We start from the raw sequence: 24,289 nt of genomic DNA, 5'->3' as shown, positions 1-24,289 counted from the left end.
TTCAGGTCAAAACTCAGTTTTGTGAATACGTAAATATGACCTGATACCAGTCTTCATCATCACTGCTGTATCTCGAGTATGGATATCCAAATTTATTGAATAAGAATGGACCACCCCAGAATTCCTACAGAGGCAACCAGGAGCAGAGGGAAGACAAGGGGCTTTGTCAGAGAACAGCTGCTTGCATTCCAGCTCACTCACAACTCTCATGTGCATGACTGGGAATCCAGGGCCAGCATCTCACCCTGATGAAGAGCAGAGAAATGCTAGCATTGTTCAGCTGTCTCCTTGTTATCAGCCCCAATATCTCTGTTAGAGTCCTAAGGGCCAGTTTATCCTGGATGTCTGGGCCGTGGTGGTGAGACTCCTTTTATGAGGAAATCTCATGGCATTGCTTCAGAGTTTCATCTCCTACAAGTTTTTGTTTGACTCTGACCTTTTTAACAAAGCCAGCCCTAGGCTACTTAATACTACTCTCTCCAACAAATTTCTCATCCCCTACCTTGCAATACTTTTTCATTTTCCAGTAGAATTTATAATCTTTTAACACAATAGGTAATTTATCTGTTATTTATTTTGTGTCCCCTCTCTAGCATATCAATTCCATGATGGTGATCTTTGCTGGTGAGGAGCTGGTATCTTTCTTGGTGTAAACTATACTGACCTTTTGCCAACTTAGAGATGACTTTACCTGTATAATGTCATCCTGCTATATGAGTTATAAGGGATACCATTCTCATTGTTCATCTCACCAAGGTCAGTCCTGCTAGAAACCCAGTTCAGAGACATCTGACTTCTGTGGAAATATTTTCAATAAAAATTAGCTTTTATTTTGCATGCTAATAATGCTGATTTTGAACTTCAGTGAAATAGTTGAAAGTACAGTGTGTACAAATTTTCAACCACATTGGAAAAACTAGATAAAAATGTTGCCAATTCTTAAAATAGAGCTTGTTTGGCTAGTAAGAGTCACTCTTTTCTGAAGTTTCAGCTACATAATTTAACATTTAAATTTTTAGCTTAAAAGTAATTCGTGTGCTTATTATAGTTAGCATAGCTCTGTTCTAGAATAACTCTTGGTGGGGGGGGGGGTGTGCATTTAGGAGGATACCCAGGAAGGCTTCACAGCCCAGTGACATTTCCAAACATTTCCTTAAAAACATGAAGAGAATAGCTCCATTGTTATAGATGCGGATGGGTCAATTCTGGTCCTGCTTAAAGGCTGAGGACTTTGATGATTTAGTATATTTTTTCACTCCAAAATTTACATATTTCAAAGGATATTTGACCTGAAAGAAGACTATGGGCATCAGGAAAAGTCTGGACTAAGATAAGCCGTTTGTGCTTCCTCAGCTTTTTACCTAGTGATGGATGTGTTCAGGAGATTTTATAGTATGAAATTTACAGTTTCGATGTATGGCCCCAAAGCTCACTTAGTCATTCATCCCTCTCTCTTCTTCCCTTTCTGTCTCCCTCCATCATCCCATCATTTCCGAGCCTTTCTCATGTGCCGGGCATTGTGCTGAGGGGAGACAGGTCAGGATGGCAGGACTAAGATGAATGGAGCTTTGACTCCATACTAGAGGGACTCACAGTGTAGCAACACCTAAAGCGTCATAGTAGGTGAGTTCAGGTACTATAAACTTTCACCACTTAGATTCTGTAACAGCATTGTCAAGATCTGGTACAGTGGACAGAAACTTAGGATTAGTACATTAATAGTTTCACAATTGAAACATTATTGTCTTCAAAAAATTTTTAAATATTTGGGGGCCTTTCTAATAATGGCAATAAATCAGAGTCCAGGCCAAGGGGGTCACTGAGATTTTTCCTAGCCCCGCGGCCATCCAAAGTCTGAGGCATGAGAAATGCACAGTGTGGTTCTTGGTTGAAGCCAGCAGTGTGCCTTGGAGGTGGGACAGTAGTCATGTTTGTTAAAATTCAGAACAAAGTAAACACTTTGGTGGCAAACTCTGACTAGCGTGGCATGTTCTTTGTGCCTGGAAAGGAGGCCAGACCACTGTTGCCTTGGTTTGGTTGTTGACTGGCCCAAGGAAATAGGCAAAAGCCAGCAAAGACAGGAGATGACAGTAGAAGCTAATGTAATAGGGGTTTTGTTTTTCAGTGTTTTTTTTTGCTGCCAAAGTCCCAGGAGTGTCAGAATCTCATTGTCAGATAGAAAATAAGATCATGAGTGCAGATAAATTGATGGAGATATGGGGCTTAATCTAGGTTGAGGACCAGGAATACCACCGAGGCAATAACAGCCTGGAAAAGCCAAGCCAGATGCTCTCTCCCTAAATCGTGCTGTCCGGTGCTATTGTTTGCTTCTGGCTTTGCCACTGCTGGGTCTTGAGGTTATGTTGGAAAAAGTGACCATTCCCGCAATACTTTTACTGAAATATAAACTGATGCTGATTGATTGTTGGCTTCACAGTATAATTGTTTTGGTGCTTGCTAGCTGCATGATCGGAAACTCGCCCAGACTAACTCACAGAATGGATAGCATCTCCCCGGGGATTCACACAGACTCAGGTTGTAGTCGCATCGCCAGGCCTGTGGACACCCGGGAACCGTCCTGTAGCTGGGTCTCTTGGGTCTGGAAAATAGTTCAGTCCCTGTAAGGTCAGTCGGGATGCCCGTGACTCCAGTGGCAGAATCTTGTCCTTTCCCTTCAGCATCAGGACTTGACTCGATCGGCTCTAGCTGTCTGCCATTGTCTGCACTTAGCTGCTCTAGTGCTCTTTGTTCTGACTGCCTCCGAATGTCATTCTGCTTTCGTGCCTGCTACCAACTGCTCCTCTTTGCAAAGCTCTCAAGACAGAGGTGATTCAGCCACACCATCCAATATGCGATTCCCTTCTTGGGCTGAGATTGCTCCGTGCCAGCTTATGGACTGCAGCCACTCTGGTCTCATCACTGATGGCCAGGCTGGTAGGTGGTGTGCTGTAGAATGTGTGCAGAGTGGCATGGCCTGTGAATCTGGCAGTCTCCCTCAGAAAGAGCCAAACAAGAGGTAGGTGCAGAAGGTTCTTGCTGGAGCCACTTCACTGCGACTGGAAGGCAACTGGCCATAGTCTCATGCCCAGGGTGGGGTGAAGGAGATCCCGTACAAGGGTCAGGGATGGCTACACCCTACTATTCATAAGTAACATGAATTTTTCTCTCCATGATAGCAGAGAATTCACACTAACACTTCCCTCATCTCCCTGTGCCTGTCTGAGCCCTCATCCGGATGATCCAAATGCTGCTAAGAAGAGGGTGGGCAGCAAAGTGAGGTGAAGGGCAGAGTCTTTGAAATCATAATCTCGGCTTCTAATCTCAGCACTGTGACTTGCCTTTCTGTACCTGTGATGCTAGAAAACCTCTCGATGGCTCAGTTTTTGTCGCTTGGAAAGTAGATATATGAATACCTGTCTTAAGAAGTTGTACTGAAGCCAGAGGAGAGAAAGTATTTGTTCAGAGTGATCCAGGCTCACCACTGTAGTGTGAAACACCTGGTCGGCTGCTCAGTACCTCTAATGTCACCTGGGCAGACCCTTGCTGGCCTCCTCTTGTGCCATTTGGAGTCCTCAGTGTGGCCTGAAGTGGTCATGCGCCCTGTCTAGGCTACTTCCTGTGAGCCTGTAGTTCTTCTGACACAATAGATGGTGTCTTTCTTCCAACCACCTGAGCATCTTTCCGCTGAACTCTTTCTCTCCATACTTTACCCCCTTTTGTCCACTTCCAGTTGGGAGATGGCAGAACCCACAGTGGTAGCAGCTTTTATCACCTGCATAACCTCCTTGGAATGGGGCGATTGTAACAGCACACGCTGAGCTTTAGTAGCACAGTTTATTTTTACCCCAAGAGCCTTCCTTTCCAGGACTCCCAGATAGTCCCCAGAGGGCTGTTTTCCTTCTATTTCTTCCTCATTCAGTGGTGATTCACTTCAAGTCACTTCTCTTGGCTCTCACCCTTCCTCATTACACATGTCAGAATTCAAGCAACGGAAAGAGATTGATTTCTCTCTCAGGTGGCTTCGGGAAACCAAGGAGACGCTCCATGCAGGCAGAGTCCTTGTCTGCGTTGTGCAACCACCCATCATCCTGAATGGTGATGCTTTAATTCACAGCCGGCACTTGTAAATGCTCTGCTGCCTAGCTGCAGCCCCAGGGTACATATGTGAAATGCTCGGCCAGCCAGATATGTGAAATCTTAAACAGCACTAATGAACCTTCTTGCGGGGCAGAAATAGAGACACAGAGAGAGAGCAGACTTGTGGACACAGCGGGGGGAGGAGAGGTTGGGACGAATTGAGTGAGTAGCATTGACGGTGTAACCAGCATGTGTGAAATAGACAGTGGGGAGCTGCTGTGTAACACACAGAGCTCAGCCTGGGCCTCTGTGACCTAGAGGGGATGAGGGTGGTGTGGGGGGAAGGAAGAGGGAGGGGATATATGTATACTTATAGCTGATTCATGTTTTGTAAATTTCTGTTGCAGAAATGCTTAGTCAATGGTTATTAACAATAATTATTTTTATTGATGCCCCAGGCCTGCTTTAAAATCATTGGCCTCTGGTTATATCTTTTTATCTTTTCTGTTTGTTTGTCCACCCATCCATCCATCCATCCATCCATCTACCTGTTTCCCTCCCATTTACATTCCTTCCCATCTACATTTCCCTCCTGGGAAACAGGAAGCAGAATATACATCACATATACATACGTTTCCTATTTCACACTGCCCACCCACATGGGGGAGGACAATCTGCTTTACTGAACCCACAGATTGAAATGCTGATCTCATCAGGAAATACCCTCATCAGAGGGTGCTAATCTCATCAGAGACACACCCAGAAATAAAGTTTAATCTGAACACTCCAGGCAGAGTCAGGCTGACATAAAATTAACCATAATGCTATCTGATATGTGTGTATAGATATATATCTCCAGAATATATACACACACATTTTATATATATTTAATTACATGCATGTACAGCTACATGAAATCAGTTTTTCTTGGAAATAACTGGCATTCCTGCTGGTTCCTCATGATACTTGGTATTTTCGTGGCTTTTCTTTAATTTAAAAAAATTTATTTCACAAAATTTTATTGGAATGTAGTTGATTAATAACATATTAGTGTGCAGGAAAGTTAATATATATCCATTCTTTTGGATGGATATGGATATATATCCATTCTTTTGGATGGATATGGATATATATCCATTCCTTTTCAGATTCTTTCCCCGTATAGGTCATGATAGAATATTGAGTAGAATTCCCTGTGCTATGCAGTAGGTCCTTGTTATTTATTCCTTTTACATATGTGTGCATGCTCAGTCACTCAGCCATATCCGACTCTGCGATCTCATGGACTGTAGCCTTCCAGGCTCCTCTGTCTGTGGGATTTTCCGGGCAAGAATACTGGAGTGGGTTGCCAGTTCCTACTTCAGGGGATCTTCCCTACCCAGGGGCTGAACCCGCATCTCCGTCACTGACAGGCGGACTCTGTACCGGTGAGCAACAGTGGTGTGTATATGTCAGCCCCAGTCCCTAGTTTACTGGCTCCCCAGTGTTTCCCCTTCGGTAATTCTGAGATCTGTGAATCTGTTTCTGTTTTGCGAGTCAGTTCATTTGTGTCATTTTTGTTAGATTCCACATGTAAGTGATATCCTGTGATGTTTTTCTTCGTCTGACTTATTTCACTTCGTAGGATAATCTGTAGGTCCCGTGTTGCTGCAAACGCCCTTATTTTGTTGAGGCTGAATGACATCCACTGTGTGAACGCACCTCGTCTTTAGCCACTCGTCTGCCCGTGGGCATGGAGGTTGTCTCCATGTCTTGGCTATTGTAAATACTGCTGCAATGAACATTGGAATGCATGGATATTTTCAAACTATGGTTTTCTTTGGATATATGCCCAGGAGTGGGATTGCTGGATCATATGGTAGTTCTAGTTTTAGTTTTTTTAAGGTATTTCCATACTGTTCTCCATGATGGTTGTACCAATTTACATTTCCACCGACAGTGTAGGAGGGTTCTCTTTTCTCTACACCCTCACCAGCATTTATTGTTTGCAGGCTTTTTGATGATGGCTGCTCTGACTGGTGTGAGGTGATACCTCATTGTAGTGATTTGCATTGCTCTAACTAGTGATGTTGAGCATTTTTTTCATGTGCTTTCTGGCCACCTGTATGTCTTCTTTGGAGAAGGGTCTATTTATGTCTTCTGCTCATTTTTTGATTGTTTTTTTTAATATCAAGCTGCATGAGCTGTTTGTATATTTGGGATATTAATCCTTTATTGGCTGCATATTTGAGATATTAATCCTTTTTTGGTTGCATTGTTTGCAAATATTTTCTCCCATCCTATGGGTTCTTTTTTTTTTTTTAATGGTTTCCTTTGCTGTGCAAGAGCTTTTTCGTTTAATTAGCTCCTATTTGTTTATTTTCATTATTCTAGAAGGTGAATCAAAAAAAGATATTGCTGCAATTTATGTTTGGGAGTGTTCTGCCTGTTTTCCTCTAAGAGTTCCTCTAAGGGCTTCCTAGGTGGAGCAGTTGATAAAGAATCTGTCAGTGCAGGAGATGGAAGAGATGTGGGTTCAATCTTTGGGTTGGAAAGATCCCCTGCAGTAGGAGATGGCAACCCAGTTCAGTATTCTTGCCTGAGAAATCCCATGGACAGAGGAGCCTAGTAGGTTACAGCCTATGGGATCACAAAGAGTCAGACACGACTGAACATGCACACACACGAGTTGTATAGTATCCAGCCTTACATTTAGTTCTTTGATTCATTTTGAGTTTATTTTGGTGTATAGTGTTAGGGATTGTTCTAAATAATTTTGTTCTTTCACATGTAGCTTCCATTTTTCCAGCATCACTTATTGAAGAGGCTTGTCTTTTCTCCGTTGTATATTCTTGCCTCCGTTGTCACAGATTAGGTGACCACAGGTGCATGGGTTTATCTTTGGACTTTCTATACTGTTCCATTGATCTGTATTTCTGTTTTTATGCCAGTATCATATTGTTTGATTACTGTTAGCTCTGTGCTATAGTCTGAGGTTGGGGACCCTGATTCCTCTAGCTCCATTTTTCTTTCTCAAGGTTGCTTTGGCTATTCATGGTCTTTTGTGTTTCCATACAAATTGTAAACTTTTTTGTTCTAGTTCTGTGAAAAATGTCCCGGGTAATTAGACAGGGATTGCATTTAATCTGTGGATTGCTGTAGTATATCTGTAGATATTTGTAGTATAGTCATTTTCCACAATATTCATTCTTTCAATCCAAGAAAATGGTATATCTCTCCATCTATTTGTGTCACCTTTGATTTCCTTCATCAGTATCTTAAAGTTTTCTGTTGTTGTTCAGTTGCTAATTTGTGTCTCTTTGTGACTCCATGGACTGCAGCAAGCTAGACTTTCCTGTTCTTCACTATCTCCCAGAGTTTGTTCAAACTCCAGTCCATTGAGTCATCACAGTGATGCCATCCAGCCATCTCATCCTCTGCTGCCCCTTCTTTTGCCTTTAATCTTTCCTAGTATCGTGTTTTCCAATAAGTCAGCTTTTCACATCAGTTCAGTTGCTCGGTTATGTTTGACTCTTTGAGACCCCATGAACCACAGCATGCCAGGCCTCTCTGTCCATCACCAACTCCTGGAGTTTATCCAGACTCATGTCCATTGAGTCAGTGATGCCATCCAACCATCTCATCTTCTGTCGTCCCCTTCTCCTCTCGCCCTCAATCTTTCCCAGCATCAGGGTCTTTTCAGATGAGTCAGCTCTTCACTTCAGGTGGCCAACATATTGGAGCTTCAGCTTCAGCATCAGTCCTTCCAGTGAATATCCAGGGTTGATTTCCTTTAAGATTGTCTGTTTTGATCTCCTTGCTGTTCAAGGACTCTTAAGAGTCTTCTCCAGCACCAGAGTTCAAAAGCATCAAGTCTTTGCTGGTCAGCCTTCTTTATGGTCCAACTCACATCTGTACATGACTACTGGAATAACTATAGTTTTGACTATATGGAACTTTGTCAGCAAAGTGATGTCTCTGGTCTTTAATATACTGTATATACAGTATACTGTCTAGGTTTGTCATAGCTTTTCTTCCAAGCAGCAAGTGTCTTTTAATTTTGTGGCTGCAGTTACCAGTCCACAGTGGAGCCCACAAGAATAAAGTCTGTCACTATTTCCACTTTTGCCTCATCTATTTGCCATGAAGTGATGGGGTTAGATGCCATAATCTTAGTTTTTTAAATGTTGAGTTTTAAGCTAGCTTTTTTACTCTCCTCTTTCACCCTCAGCAAGAGGCTCTTTAGTTCCTCTTTGCTTTCGGCCATTAGAGAGGTATCATCTGCATATCTGAGGTTGTTGACATTTCTCTGGGCAATCTTGATTCGAGCTTGTGAGTCATCCAGTCTGTCATTTAGTGTGATGTCCTCTGCTATTAAATTAAATAAGCGGGGTGACAATATACAGCCTTGATGACCTCCTTTCACAATTTTGAACCAGTCCATTCTTCCATGTCCAGTTCTAACTATTGTTTCTTGACCTGTACCTCCTTATGTAGGTATTTATCCCTAGGTATTTTATTCTTTTAGACGCAATGGTAAATAGGAATTTTTTCTTTATCTTTCTGATGTTTTGCTGTTACTAGATAGGAATGCAAGAGATTTCTGTGTATTAATTTTATATTCTGCCAATTTATCAAATTCATTGATCAACTCTAGTAGTTTTTTGGTAGCATCTTTAGGATTTTCTATGTATAGTATAAAGCCATCTGCAAACAGTGACAATGTTACTTCCTCTCTTCCAATTTGGGATCCTTTTATTTCTTTTTCTTCTGATTGCTGTGCCTAGGATTTCCAAAACTATGTTGAATAAAAATGGCAGGAGTAGGCATCCTTGTCTTGTTCCTGATCTTAGAGGAAATGCTTTCAGTTTCTCACCATTGAGAATGATATTAAATGTGGATTTGTCATATATGGCCTTTATTATTGTTGAGGTAGGTTCCTCTCTGCCCACTTTCTGGGACGTTTTTATCATAAATAGGTGTTGAATTTTGTTGAAAGAGTCTCTGCATCTATTGAGATGATGAAATAGCTTTTATTTTTCAGTTTGTTAATGTGGTATATCACAATGATTGACTTGTGTATAGTGAATTCTTGCATCCCTGGGAGAAATCCCACTGATCATCATGTGTGATCCTTTTAATGTGTTCTTGGATTTGGTTTGCTAGTATTTTGTTCAGAATTTTTGCTTCTATGCTCATCCATGATATTGGCCTGTAATTTTCTTTCTCTTTTTTTGTGGTATCTTCGTCTGGTTTTGGTATCAGAGTGATGGTGGCCTTATAGAATGAGCGTAGGAGTGTTTCTTCCTCTGCAATTTTTTTGGAAGAGTTTAAGAAGGATAGATGTTATCTTTTCTTTAAATGTTTGATAGAATTTGCCTGTGAAGCCATCTGATCCTGCACTTTTGTTTGTTGTAAATTTTTAAATCACAGTTTCAATTGGTCGGTCTGTTCATGTTTTCTGTTTCTGGCTCAGTCTGGGAAGGTTGTACGTTTCTAAGAATCGGTCTATCTCTTCTGGGTCATTCATTTTATTGGCATATATGTGCTTGTGGTTGTGTCTTATGATCCCTTGTATTTCTGTGGTGTCAGTTGTAACTTCTTCATCTTCATTTCTAATTTTATTGATTTGAGCCCTCTGCCTTTTTTTCCTGATGAGTCTGGCTAAACCGTATGCCAATTTTGTTTATATTTTCAAATAACCAGCTTTTAGTTTCATTGATCTTTTCTATTGTTTTTTCATCTCTATTTCATTTATTTCTGCTCTGATTTTTATGATTTCTTTCCTTCTACTACATTTGGGTTTTGCTTATGCTTTCTTCTCTAGTTGCTTTAGGTGTAAGGTTTGGTTGTTTGAGATGTGAGATTGTATTGCTGTGAAATTCCATCTTGGAAGTGCTTTTGCTGCTTCCAGTAGGTTTGGATCATCGTACATTCATTTTCGTTTGTCTCTAAGTATGTTTTCCTTTTCTCTTTGATTGCTTTGGGGATCCATTGGTGGTTTAGTAACATATCATTTAGTCTCCACTGTGTGTTGCTGTGCTCACTCAGTCATGTCTGACTCTTTGAGACCCCTTGGAGGTAGCCCACCAGGCTCCTCTGTTTATGGAATTCTCCAGGCAAGAATACTGGAGTGGGTTGCCATTTCCTTCTCCAGGGGATCTTCCTGATGCAAGGATCAAACCTACATCTCTTGTGTCTCCTGCATTGGCAAGTAGATTTTTACCACTGTACCACTTGGGAAGTCTTTCAGTCTCCATGTTTATGGTTTGTAACATTTTGCCCCCGCCCCCACTGTAATTTACTTCTAATCTTTTAGCTTCGTAGTTGGAAAAGATGCTTGATATGATTTCAGTTTTCTTAAATTTCCTGAGGCTTGATTTGTGGCCCAAGATGTGATCTATCCTAGAGAATGCTTCATGTATACTTGATAAGAAAGTGTATCTGCCGCTTTCAGATGGAATATTCTATAAATGCCATCTGATCCAATGTGTCATTTAAGGCATTGCCTGATTGGTGTATTTCATGGCTTCCTAGGTGGTCTATATTAAGCTTTTATTAAGAAAAAAGACATTTCTTAAGGAAGAGTTAGTGAGAGATCTTTATCATTTATTTTGTGTGTGCATGTGTGTGTAGTTGATATGATTCTTCTGATAGAGATAGTGGCAGAACTTTTCAGGGCATTTGGATTTTCCTCTTTCTGTTCTCCTATATCCAGCTGAATATCTCCACTGAAACTTACAGTGAATGAAATGCTGAGCCCACTGGGGTCTCTGTGTTCACAACTATAAGATCTATTTCTTTAGGTACTTGGGGCATAAGAGAAAACAAAAGGCAGGCAAAAGGAAGTTGGGCTGCAGTCTGATGCCTGAGTTTCCCCATGCTGACAAAACCTTCCTAGTGTTTGCCTCCTTGTGGCGAACACCTTTCATCTTGGAGAATGCCAGCAGACCTCTTCATGACATGAACGTGGCGGATGCTGTTCTTCATGTATACCTATGCGCCTCTATACAGGAGATGCTTTCACTACATGTGACTCATAAACATTGTGTCAGGATCCAGGGTGTCTTCAAAAATGGACTTATGGAGAATTAATGAGGCTTCTCACTTGAAGAAGCCTTCTGCTCCTGTGTTCCCCAGCAGTTCTTGGATTACTTGCTCTCTGATGACTGATTGATAAGTAGTTCCTTCAAGCCAGGGTGATACCTTTCTAGTCAGGTGATGAAAAGAAACATACTGTCAGAAGTTTGCCGTGCTCATGTGTCTATGAAGGTGGAATTTTCTGATCTTATAGTTGGGTTCAACTGTCCAAAGATGAGGCTGATTGCCTCAGGAAGAAGGTATATTCCTGACCCTGAAGGACTGCTGGCCTGGGTTGGAGTGGGTTGGTGCAGGCATAATGGAGGGTATTATACTGGATGACTTGGGGGCCCCTTCAGTCCTGAGCTGCTTCTGTGTTAAAGTTCCAGAAGTTTTTATTAGAATTTATAAGCAATGGTTCCCAAACCCTGATGCTCTCAATTTACTTATTAGCATCCTCTCTTTTTCTTTCAGTTAAAATGAAAGTTTCATTGTAATTGTTGAAAAGCAGATGTCCAGTATTGATGGGCAGAGCTGAGGACATAGCTGAAGTCTGCTGGTCAAACGCTGTGGCTCCTTAGGGACGTGGGTGTTAGAAAGTGAATTTGATAGGAATATTTAAAAGCAGTTGGAAAAAGCTTCTTTAACTTTGCTGAACCTTTGCATCAATTTTTCTGGATGTATTTGGGGGTATATCTATCAACTGTGGAGTTCCCTATTGATATGAAAGGTGGGGTTTTTGAGGAGTTAGAGGAAGGAAAGAAAACATCAACTGAGAAGGGCGTTTGCGTAACTAGGACAAAGGCCAAAGGTCTCCTTGATGTGGGAGCTGATTTCTACATTTTGTAAACTATTATCCTTATTTTTACCAACTTCAAATTCAAAGTGGTCCTTTTCACTCTCACGTTTGGATGGCTTTCCTTCTAAACACAAGTGGTTTATTAGAAACCTGAGCACCAGGCACTCTGGAGCCAAAGGATACTTTCTGGGGCTGGATCTTGATGTCAGCATCAGACCTGGGGCCACCAAACATTTCTGTGAATTCAAGGCGCCTGAATGTCGAGGCTTGCGAGGCTGAAGCCTGGTCTTTGTTGAGATGCAAGAGCAGCCTCTTGATGTCATGTTAGGACTCAGAGCCCATGCCAAGGCAGATTCATGGGGTGAAGACACTGGCAGGTTTGCCACATGAGCAGCCAGGAGAGAGGTGACAGCTGGCATGCATTAGCCACCCACCCACAGACCATGCCGGGGGGGCACGCCAGACACTGTGCCAGGAGGGAGGCAGGGCAAGTCACAAATGACACCTGAGGAACAACAAAATTGGTTCACTTACTTCCTTCTCTTCCTGTTCCTGCAGTGTGGGGACAACTTTGGGACATTTTGTGGTTCTTCAGGGAGATATTTGAACTGCTGCCTATAAGAGAGGCTGGTGAGGGTCTTTCCCTCCTCACTGGAGGAATAGGATTGTGCACATAGAGAAGAACTGGACCTTTGACACTTAACTTTTAGCAGCTGGGAGAGGTGCAGAATGGGGCAGACAACCTCGCTTTGCTGTATACAAAATCTGGCTGCTATAGCCGAGGCCACAGCAGCCTTCTTGAGCAACAGAGCGACACCAGAGTCTTCAGGAAGGCCTCAGGCATGTCCCTGATGTAACCACATGGGGCCCAAAGGTTGCAGAGTTGAGGGCTTAGCTCCTGGATTCTTGTCTGCAAGAACCACTCCCAAGACACTCATAGCACCTTGTGGCAGGAAGATTTCTGCTAGACTGGTTAGCAGCCCCCTGAATGGATCGTAGAGTCCTGCCCTCGAGAAACTTAGGTCGTGGGACTTAGTTTTACCTGACATGCACTGAACTTCGCTAGTGCTTCCATGGATTGTGTCATTTAATCTGCACAACAATACGATAAGTTTGAAAATTTATTTCCCTTTTGTAGAGGCTAGGAGATTGAAGCTTAACAGAAATTAAGGAGCCTGCCTGGGGTCACAGATGTAAGAAGAGAGAAGGCTGGGATTAAATTCTGAAGTCTGGCTCCAATGCAGTTATAGATTTAATATATTTTTAATATAGACATTAGGATCAACCTGTGTTATGTTGAATAGCTGTTCCTGATTTTTCACAGGTGGCAAAGTATGGTTAAAAACAGCTGTTCCTTCCTATAAAATGTATTCTATGACAAAGCCAGTAATACTTTCTTCCCTTGATTCTTATCCAGGGTATCTCAATTTCAGGAGTGACAGAAAAGACTACACATTAGATGGTACTTTCAAGTCAAGGAGACTCAGGAAGGAGAATTTTAAGAAGGGAATAGACAACAATGTTAAATACTGTTGACAGAGGAAGTATTAATAAAATGAGAACTTATAAGATCTGTGAGATTTGCAGTGAGACTGTGTAAGCTGAATCCGTCTACTGTCTCCTGGTATACCACAGAGGGTCTCCCCCCAGTTTTAATGAAATACATAATACACATATGCTACTGAGTTCAAACTATATAAAAGGTAGACAGTGAAAACCCTCTTGGTCTCCCTCCCATTCCTGTACCTTAGCAACCATTTCCAGGAAGCAGACACGATTATTCCTACCAATTTACTGTGTAGCCTTCCTGAGCTACTCTATGCACATATAATACCTAAGTGTACCCACTTTCTCTCTTACACAGAGAGAAACGATATACAGTGTTCTGCATGTTTAAAGTACTTCTTTCTTGATGGCTGTGCCAGGTCTTTGTTGCTGTGGGTTTCCTCTCATTGTGGCGAGTGAGGGGCTACCCTGGGTTGCAGAGCGCGGCTTTCTCGTTGCAGTGGCTTCTCTTGTGGAGAACTTGGGCTCTAGGGGCTCAGGCTTCAGTAGTTACAGCACTTGGGCTCAGTGGTTGTGGGGCATAGTCTTCGTGGTTCTGCGTCATGTGGAATCTTCCTGGACCAGGGATCAAACCCATGTCCCCTGCTTTGGCAGGTGGATTCTTAACCTTCCAAAGAGGTGTTTTTTTCCTGTTTGTTTTTTGCAGCTACACAGGGTTCCCTAGCATGGATGTGTTCTAATTTATTTAATGAAGATCTGTTTTCAGCTGGCCCTGAAAAAGCAGCAATATTTAAGGAAGATACTGGGAAGGGTGTTCTCTTTCCAGGACAGGAAGGCAGCTATCTGAAGAGAGCAGACAGAGCTGAGGCCCATTCAAGTGCTAAGGGGTGCCTGTGAAAGTGTCTGTTAGTTGCTCAGTCATGTCTGGCTTTTTGCAGTCCCATGGACTGCAGCCTGCCGGGCTCCTCTGTCCATGGGATTCTCCAGGCAAGAATACTGGAGTGGGTAGCCATTTCCTTCTCCAGGGGAGCTTCCTGACCCAGGGATCAAACCCGTGTCTCCCGCATTGCAGGCAGATTCTTTACCATCTGAGCCACCAGGAAAGCCCTGTAAGTAGGTCTAATTGAATCCAACAAGAACTAGCTTACTTCTGAGAGGTTTTCTTACAACCTACCACCCTGCAGTATGATTTAGAAACTTCATTTCTGAAAATGGTGTTATCTCTCCTTAAACATTGGCTAGAAGAAGTCAAGATACTGTCTCCAAACTTTGGGGAAATGAGGGAAGTTATAGTTCCGTCTTTTTGACTTTGTAACTCTAGCATCCCTAGAGTGTTTTGCACATAAGAGGCTTTTAATAAGTGTTTGTTTACTTGAATGAATGAATGAGGGCACATGGCCACACTGGGTGTTTGAAATAGAGTCAGTGAATGAGGGTTTGTGACTAGAATCTGTATCCATCTATCACCTAATCTTCCATCAAGCATTTACTCTAAGTACCAGCTTCTGCTACGCAGTCTTGGTCATTGAGCAGACATACTCAGTCGTTCCTCCATATACACAGGCTCCGCATCTGTGAATTCAACCAATTGCAGATCAAAAATATTTTAAAAGAAATTCCAGAAAGTTCCAAGAAGCAAAACTTGAATTTGCTGCACACTGGCAACTATTTATATGGCACTTACATTATATTAGGTATTGTAAGTATTCTAGAGATGATTTAAAGTATAGAAGAGGATATGCACAGATTATACATAAACAATACAGCATTTTATTTATATAAGGAGCTGGAGCATTCATGGATTTTTGGTGTCTGGTAGAGGGAGGCGGGTCCTGGAATCAGTCCCTCATGGATACCAAGAGACAACCATATCTAGACAGGTCATCGGGCTGAAATAACTTGGTAGAAGTATCTGAGTCTCTCCAACCTCTATGTCCTCTAATTTCTAATATCCTCTAATTCCTCATCTCAAAAGGAAAAGCTTCTAGTCTCAGATGTGACCAGTATAAATTCCAACACTTACTCATTGAATGACCTTGGACAGTGGCTGAACTCTGAACTTATTCCCTCATCTGCAAAGCAGGAATAGTATGACCTATTTTCTTAGGGGTTTTATGAGGGTTAAATGAGTTTATATTTAAAACACTTAACAAAGTTCTGTCTGATAACAGTCTAAAGCTGTTAATTTCCTCCTCTTTGCTCTTCTGTCTCTCATAAGGTATGACCCATGCAATTGACCATTGCTGATTTTTAGTATAGGTTAACTTAGCAGTAAACTGGAATACAGGTTTATAAATAATTTTTCTCTAAGTTTGGCTGTAATGTTAGAATATTAATGATGGTAGGGGACTTGAAGATTGTCAAATCCAAGTTATTTTTTTTTTAAACAGAGGATATATGATCAGAAATCCGTTTGTATATAAACTGCATAATGTAAAAAATTACTCATAGAATTAAAACTTAAAACAGTTTAGCAACACAAAAAGTAGTCCATAAATAGTTTAATAAATTTTATTCTCAAAAAGCATCACAGTTCTAGGTCTAGTACAGGTAACTGGTCAAACATGAAACTCGGTGAGAATTCTTATGTCTAGCAGACTGTGGAGTTCTGGACTGTGGTGTGTATTCTGCGGGCACATCTCAATCCTGAATCTACACCCACATTACTAGTAGGTGTCAGCATTACTTTTAGCAGTTCTGTGAAAGAGGATATGTTTTCTTAGAATTGGTTAGACTGATGTAATTTAGTAACTATTGCATGACTTGTTTATTTCATTTTTTCCTTTCTTTCTTTGCCAATGGAGAAAGTCATCTCAAACTGTTTTAAGCTAAAAAGGTGAATTTATTGACTTGGGTAATTGGAGTAGAGAGCTTCAGGTATGATTTAAGGTTGTCACTGTAAGTTTGTGGTCACAGAAAATATATGGGAGTTACTTCTGTTTAAAAAGTTTACTTTTGGTTCATTAACCAAAACTGAAAAAGACAAAAACAAGTCTCCTTAGTTTTAAGTTCAATTTATAAATACTATTATCCTACAAATATATCTAACAAATTTTAATCTGAAACACTGAATTTTTTATTTCTATTAAGTTCATTTGGGGCCTTTTAAAAAATCTTCTACATCTCTAATTTAAAATGCTTCAACTTTCTTCTACCTTCTGGAATATATGGAATGTAGTTATAATAATGTTTTAATGTCTTTGTCTAGTAATTCTATCCTCCCTGGCATCTCTCAGTGTGAGTCTCTTTCTATAGAGAATTTTTCTCCTCATTGTGTGCCTTTATGATAAGTTTTGATTGGATTTCAGTGTAATTTTTTAAATTGAAGTACAGTTAATTTACAGTAATTAGCTTCTGGTACATAGGAAAGTGATTCATTATATATACATATATTTTTTTCATATTGTTTTCCATTATGGTTTATTACAGGATACTGAATATAGTTCCTTGTGCTATACACAGAATAGCAAGGAGAGATAAGAAAGCCTTCCTCAGTGATCAATGCAAAGAAATAGAGGAAAACAATAGAATTGGAAAGACTAGAAATCGCTTCAAGAAAATTAGAGATACCAAGGGAACATTTCATGGAAAGATGGGGACAATAAAGGACAGAAATTGTATGGACCTAACAGAAGCAGAAGATATTAAGAAGAGATAGCAACAATACACAGAACAACTCTACATAAAAGATCTTCATGATCCAGATAACTGCAATGCTGTGATCACTCACCTAGAGCAGAATATCCTGGAATGTGAAGTCAAGTGAACTTTAGGAAGCATCACTATGAACAAAGCTAGTGGAGGTGATGGAATTCCAGTTGAGCTCTTTCAAATCCTGAAAGATGATGCTGTGAAAGTGCTGCACTCAATATGCCAGCAAATTTGGAAAACTCAGCAGTGGCCACAGGACTGGAAAAGGTCAATTTTCATTCCAATCCCAAAGAAAGGCAATGCCAAAGAATGCTCAAACTATCGCACAATTGCACTCATCTCACACGCTAGCAAAGTAATGCTCAAAATTCTCCAAGCCAGTCTTCAGCAATACGTGAACCGTGAACTCCCTGATGTTCAGGCTGATTTTAGAAAAGGCAGAGGAACCAGAGATCAAATTGCCAACATCCGCTGGATCATGGAAAAAGCAAGAGAGTTCCAGAAAAATGTCTATTTCTGCTTTATTGACTATGCCAAAGCCTTTGACTGTGTGGATCACAATAAACTGTGGAAAATTCTGAAAGAGATAGGAATACCAGACCACCTGACCTGCCTCCTGAGAAATCTGTATGCAGGTCAGGAAGCAAGTTAGAACTGGACATGGAACAACAGACTGGTTCCAAATAGGAAAAGGAGTACGTCAAGGCTGTATATTGTCACCCTGCTTATATAACTTCTATGCAGAGTACATCATGAGAAACACTGGGCTGGAAGAAACACAGGCTGGAATCAAGATTGCCAGGAGAAATATCAATAACCTCAGATATGCAGATGACACCACCCTTATGGCAGAAAGTGAAGAGGAGCTAAAAAGCCTCTTGATGAAAGTCAAAGAGGAGAGCGAAAAAGTTGGCCTAAAGCTCAACATTCAGAAAACAAAGATCATGGCATCCGGTCCCATCACTTCATGGGAAATAGATGGGGAAACAGTGGAAACAGTGTCAGACTTTATTTTTTTCGGCTCCAAAATCACTGCAGATGGTGACTGCAGCCATGAAATTAAAAGACGCTTACTCCTTGGAAGAAAAGTTATGACCAACCTAGATAGTATATTCAAAAGCAGAGACATTACTTTGCCGACTAAGGTCCTTCTAGTCAAGGCTATGGTTTTTCCAGTGGTCATGTATGGATGTGAGAGTTGGACTGTGAAGAAAGCTGAGCGCCGAAGAATTGATGCTTTTGAACTGTGGTGTTGGAGAAGACTCTTGAGAGTCCCTTGGACTGCAAGGAGATCCAACCAGTCCATTCTGAGGGATTTCTTTGGAGGGAATGATGCTAAAGCTGAAACTCCAGTACTTTGGCCACCTCATGAGAAGAGTTGACTGATTGGGAAAGACTCTGATGTTGGGAGGGATTGGGGACAGGAGGAGAAGGGGACGACAGAGGATGAGATGGCTGGATGGCATCATGGACTCGATGGACGTGAGTCTGAGTGAACTCCGGGAGATGGTGATGAACAGCGAGGCCTGGCGTTCTGCGATTCATGGGGTCGCAAAGAGTCGGACATGACTGAGCGACTGAACTGAACTGAGAATTTCATTATATACGTGCCACATCTGCTTTATCCATTCATCTGCTGATGGACATTTATGTTATTTCCATGTTTTGGCTATTGTGAATAGTGCTGTTATGAATATAGGAGTGCACATATCTTTGTGAATTATAGTTTTGTCCAGGATTATATTCCCAGGAGTGAGACTGCTGGGTCATATGGTAATTCTATTTTTAGCTTTCTGAGGAACCTCCATACTGTCTTCCATAGTGGCTGTACCAACTTGCATTCCCACCAGCAGTGTAGGAGGGTTCCCTTTTCTCCATACCCTCTCCAGCATTTATTTGTAGACTTTTAAATGATGGTCATTCTGACCCTGCTGCTGAGTCGCTTCAGTCGTGTCTGACTCTGTGCAACCCCAGAGATGGCAGCCCACCAGGCTCCCCCGTCCCTGGGATTCTCCAGGCAAGAACACTGGAGTGGGTTGCCATTTCCTTCTCCAGTGCATGAAAGTGAAAAGTGAAAATGAAGTCGTTCAGTTGTGTCCAACTCCTAGCGACCCCATGGACTGGAGCCTACCAGGCTCCTCCATCCATGGGATTCTCCAGGCAAGAGTACTGCCGTGGGGTGCCATTGCCTTCTCCTCATTCTGACCCTAAGTCAGTTTAAATATAACGTTAACTAGAAAAACAGACCACTTCCTTTTGTCTTTCATGTAGTTACAAAATTTCTGAATGTTAACTATTTAGAGTATAATTTCTCCATTTCTAAGGAGACAGGGACATTGCTTTTTCTCCTATCTTAACATCTTAATTAGCCTTGTCTTTTCATAAAGGTCTCTCCTGAAGCCCTGAGTACCAGCCACTTTGACAGATGTAGTGCTATGAGTTGAATGTCTGTGTCCCAGAAAATCAAATGCTGAAGCCCTAATCCCCAAGGTAATGGTATTTTAAAAAACTTTTATTTTATATTGGAGTATAGTTAATGCTGTTAAGTTTCAAGTGTACAGCAAATGATTCAGTTATACATTACATATATGCATGTATGTGTGTGTGTGTATATATTCTTTTTCAGATTCTTTTCCCATTTAGGGTGCTACAGCAGAGTTCCCTGCGCTATATATAATAGGTCTTGTTGGTTGTTACATAATTTTTTAAAACTTCAAAGAGTTTATTGTACTATAATTGCTTTACAATGTTATTTCTGCTGTGCAGCAAAGTGAGTCAGTTTACATGTACCCACATGTCCACTCCCTTTTAGCTCTCTTTCCCATTTAGGTCACCAGAGCACAGAGTAGAGCTCCTCGTGCCACACGGTAGACTCTCATTAGTTATCTGATTTATACACAGCAGTCTGTATCTGTGATTCTATTTCTCCTTTGCAAATAAGTTCTTCTGTACCATTTTTCTAGATTCCATATATATAAGGCGACATTGCACTATATTTTTCTCTTACTTCACTATATGAGTTCCCTTTTCTCCACACTGTCTCCAACATTTATTATTTGTAGACTTTTTGATGATGGCCATTCTAACTGGTGTGAGGTGGTATCTCATTGTAGTTTTGATTTGCATTTCTCTAACAATAATGATGTTGAGCATCTTTTCATGTGTATGTTTTATTTGATGAAATAATCTATTTAGGTCTTCTGTCCACTTTTTGATTGGGCTTTGATGTTGACCTGCAAGAGCTGCTGATTGGGCTTTGATGTTGAGCTGCAAGAGCTGTTTATAAAATTTGGAAATTAACCCTTTGTCAGTCATATCATTTATAAATATTTTCTCCCATTCTGTGGGTTATCTTTTTAAAAATCATTTGCTTTGCTGTGCATAAAAAAGCTTTTGAGTTTAACTAGGTCCCATTTGTTTAAATTTTATTTCCATTGCTCTTGGAGAACTGAAAAAGGTATTGTGTGATTTATGTCAAAAAGTGTTCTGCCTATGTTTTCCTCTAAGAGTTTTATAGTATCGGGTCTTACATTTAGGTCTTGAATCCTTTTTGAGTTTATTTTTGTGTATGGTGTTGAAGAATGTTCTAATTTGATTCTTCTACATATGACTGTCCAATTTTCCCAGCACAGTTTATTGAAGAGAATGTCTTTTCCCCAATGTTATGGTATTTGTAGGTAGGGATTTGAGGAGGTAACTGTATTTGGATGATGTCATGTGGTGGAGCCCCATGACGGGATTAGTGCCTTTAAAGGGGGATGAAGGGACCAGAGTTTGTTCTCTGCTCCCCACGTGAGGATACATGGCTCTCTGCAAATCAGGAAGAATGTTCTCATCAGACACTAGATCTGTTGGTAACTTGATCTTCAAATTCCTAGCATCCAGAATTGTGAGAAATACCTGTTTGTTGTATAAGCTACCCAGCCTATGGTAGTTTATTACAGCAGCTCAAACATACTTTAAATTTATACCCCAGGAATATGTTAGTCATCTCCATCATCTACAATTAGTTTTCTGGACCTCTGCTTTGGTGTGATGTCCCACCTGACTCATGGTGGGTGGGAGTGCAGAAAGAAACAGTTCTGTGAATCTTGTTTTATTATCAGGATGCTCTCTATAACACTGAAGATTCCTCTTGGTGAGGCTCATTAAGAGGAACAGCTCTCTGGTCTTTATAATAGGAACAGCTGTTTCCTCTGGAGAGGCTGGTGTGCTTTTATCTCACGGCTGTCCTGAGATACATGGCTGATCAGCATTCATTTTTAGTGCTGCATTTCACACAGAGAGGAAGGTGAGTACCAAATTTAACACTTACTTTTACATAATATTTAGAAGTGTACAGGATAAATGTTTTGTATTTATCTGCTCCAGATGTTAATGTTTGAGCAATTATATAAAGGAGATATAAATGCTAAAATGTACACAGGTGTACCAGAGGGAGAAGGGACATTAAAGTGGCTTTTAAATCTAAAGGCAACACAGGAAACAAACTATGGAAAGGTAATTTTACAATTAAAATGAATACAAGTAGGAGATTCATGAACCAATCAAATAAGACATATATTCTTAAACTTTCACTGGCTTCAATCCTAATACACTGGTTATTATATTAATATTTTAACATTATATTCAGACAGAACTTTCCTTCTTTCCAAAGTACTTTCATTCTCATTTGTAAAAAATAACATGTTCTACAATGTTAAAATTTATTTCTGAAATGCTTTATTTTTTTAATCAGTATACATTATATTAAGTATAGAATTTCCTTAAAAATTAACAAATACCTCTAAGTTTCACCGTTAGGACATTGATATGGAGAAGGAAACATCTGGCTCTTTTGACTTTTTACATTTATTCAAGTTCTAAATAGATTCTCATGTTATGGTTCTTCTGTGCTATTTTTGTCCAAGTTGTGACAGCTAAAACAAAAGATAAAACATAAATATTACTTTTTTAATCACAAAAGAAACTTAGGTATTAATCATATTTGTAATCACCTTAAATGTACACTTTTATCATGGTAAAACTTAGGCTATTTCATGTACTTCATTGTATTTTAGAATAATACCTTTTCACTCAATATTCACTAAAATGTTTCAGATTTATAGATATTTAAAAACTTATGGTGAAAAGATGTATAACCATTATATAGGAGCAAGTTCAAGTAATTGAAAACAAAAACAGAATTAAAAAATATTAACTCAGTATGAAAACGTAAAGAAAAACATGTGTGACTTCACTGACAATGACAATTTACTTTTCTATATATTTTAATATGTTTGTAAAAGAAATTAGAAATACATTAAATATATTTCTAAAGATCATTAAAAAGAAGGGAAAAGAATTTCAGTTCTGGAAGGCTGGGTAAACTCCTATTGGACCAAGTCTCTGAGAGAGAGAAATGATAAATTTTAAACAAAACCAACTTCCTATAGGCAATGGGGAACGACGGAAAGAAGGTGAGCTCTGGAACAGAATCAACATTTGGAAGGAAGGAATAATACAGGCTGAGTTCTTTGGTTCTGTGGCTCCTAGCCTGAAGGCAGGCCACAGTTGGTACTATACTAGCTGCTAAAATGGACAGAAAACATAGTCTTTCTGGCTTGAAAAACCAGAGGAAAGGGTTTGCAGGCAACTAAAGCTACCAGGAAGTGAGGGAGCCCTAAGTCTGTATATAGACTTTTCCTGAATCTATGGTGAAACCCTGAACCACTTATGAATGAGAGAGACTTGAGACTTGAGCTATTGCCAAAGAGACAGAACTTTGAGTCTGAGCAACAATTCTGTTTCTAAAACAGTGTAAAGGACACAGCATAAAATTAGTGAATCCAAAGAAACAGGAATCCAGGGGCCCAGTCTCTAGGGGGTAAGACAATGGGGACCAACAGTGAGTTGATCCATGTGTGGTAATTAACAGCCAGGTTTTCAAAGCAGCTAGGACAATATCCTCAAAGAAATAGTGAAAAACAGGCTTACAATGAAAGAAAAAAGGAAATCTCAGCATAAAAATGGAAACTAAAACAGATACACTGTAATTAAATTATTGAAAACCAATTATTGTATGTGTGTGTGTGTATATATATATATATATGTGAAATTAAGAGAACTCATTGCCAGCATACCTGAGCTACAATGACTGCTAGAAAGTTTTTCAGTCAACAGAAATTAAAATCTGTAAGTGGGGATAAAGAGCACTGGAATTCATATCCATATAAATGCAAAAGATTTATGTCTTTATTCTATACATGACTGTTTAAAGCACAAACAACACTGTCCACTATTTTGTAAAATTAATGATGTATGTAAAATATAACAACTGCAGCATAAATGTTGATCTGTATGGTTGCAAGGCTTCTACATGTAATACAAGTACCATAATAACTGGTCTATTAACAGTTAAAGGTATATAGAAAGTGATTTTTAGAGCAACCCTAAGTTAATAATGCAGAGATGAATTAAAGTGGAATTCTAAAAAGTGTTCAAGTCTTACAAAGAAAGGAGAAACAGAGAAAACAGTAAAATGGTAGGCCTAAATTCAATTACAGTAATAATTACATTAGATGTTAAAGACCAATACATTCCAATTAAAAGAGACTGTCAGAATGGCTTTTGAAAAAAAATATTGTGGGTTTAAAAAAACACCCCACAAGATCCAATAATATTCTAAGATATATAGTATATAGATATATATATACATACACACACACATAAGATATAGGTTTTAAGTATAATATGCTTGATATATAAGATATATGCTTTAAATTCAGACAAGTTGAAAGTAAACAGATGGAAAAGTTATAAGATGCAAACAGTAAGTATAAGAAGGCTAGAGTGGCTTTATTAGTTTTCAGATAAAGTAGATTTCAAGACAAAGAGCATTACTAGATATGTAGAAGAATATGGGCATAAGGATAAGAGCCCACTCATCAGAATATAAACAATCAAAACTCTGTATGTACCTAATAAAAGAACTTAAAAGCAAATATTGACAGAACTAAAGGAAGAGACAATTCCACAATCACAGATGGAGATTTTTAATACCTGATAGAACTAGACAGAAAAAAAATTGATACAGAGGATCTAACTAATGCTATCAACTACTTTGACCAAATTAATATTTACAGCTCTTCCTTCATGTTCTTCATATGGAGTGCTTAGCAAGATTGACTATATGTTGGTTTATAAAAGGAATTCAAA

General features: G+C 39.9%; 1 protein-coding gene across 2 annotated transcripts in view; it reads right to left on the bottom strand.

Annotated features, from left to right (window-relative positions):
- Nucleotides 1–21,797: 21,797 nt before the first annotated feature.
- The window catches only part of SCFD1 (sec1 family domain containing 1), a 111,707-nt gene continuing 109,215 nt past the window's right edge, over nucleotides 21,798–24,289 (bottom strand). For both annotated transcript variants that reach the window (XM_069559460.1, XM_069559461.1), the window contains exon 25: nucleotides 21,798–22,011. In XM_069559460.1, the coding sequence (XP_069415561.1) occupies nucleotides 21,988–22,011 (24 nt within the window). In that variant the 3' untranslated portion in view covers nucleotides 21,798–21,987. The remainder of the gene's footprint in view (nucleotides 22,012–24,289) is intronic.

The sequence above is a fragment of the Ovis canadensis genome, chromosome 18 (assembly GCF_042477335.2).
Source record: "Ovis canadensis isolate MfBH-ARS-UI-01 breed Bighorn chromosome 18, ARS-UI_OviCan_v2, whole genome shotgun sequence".
Classification (NCBI taxonomy): Eukaryota; Metazoa; Chordata; class Mammalia; order Artiodactyla; family Bovidae; genus Ovis; species Ovis canadensis.
Note: the sequence above shows the minus strand (reverse complement) of the source record. Positions and strands in the feature narration are given on the sequence as shown.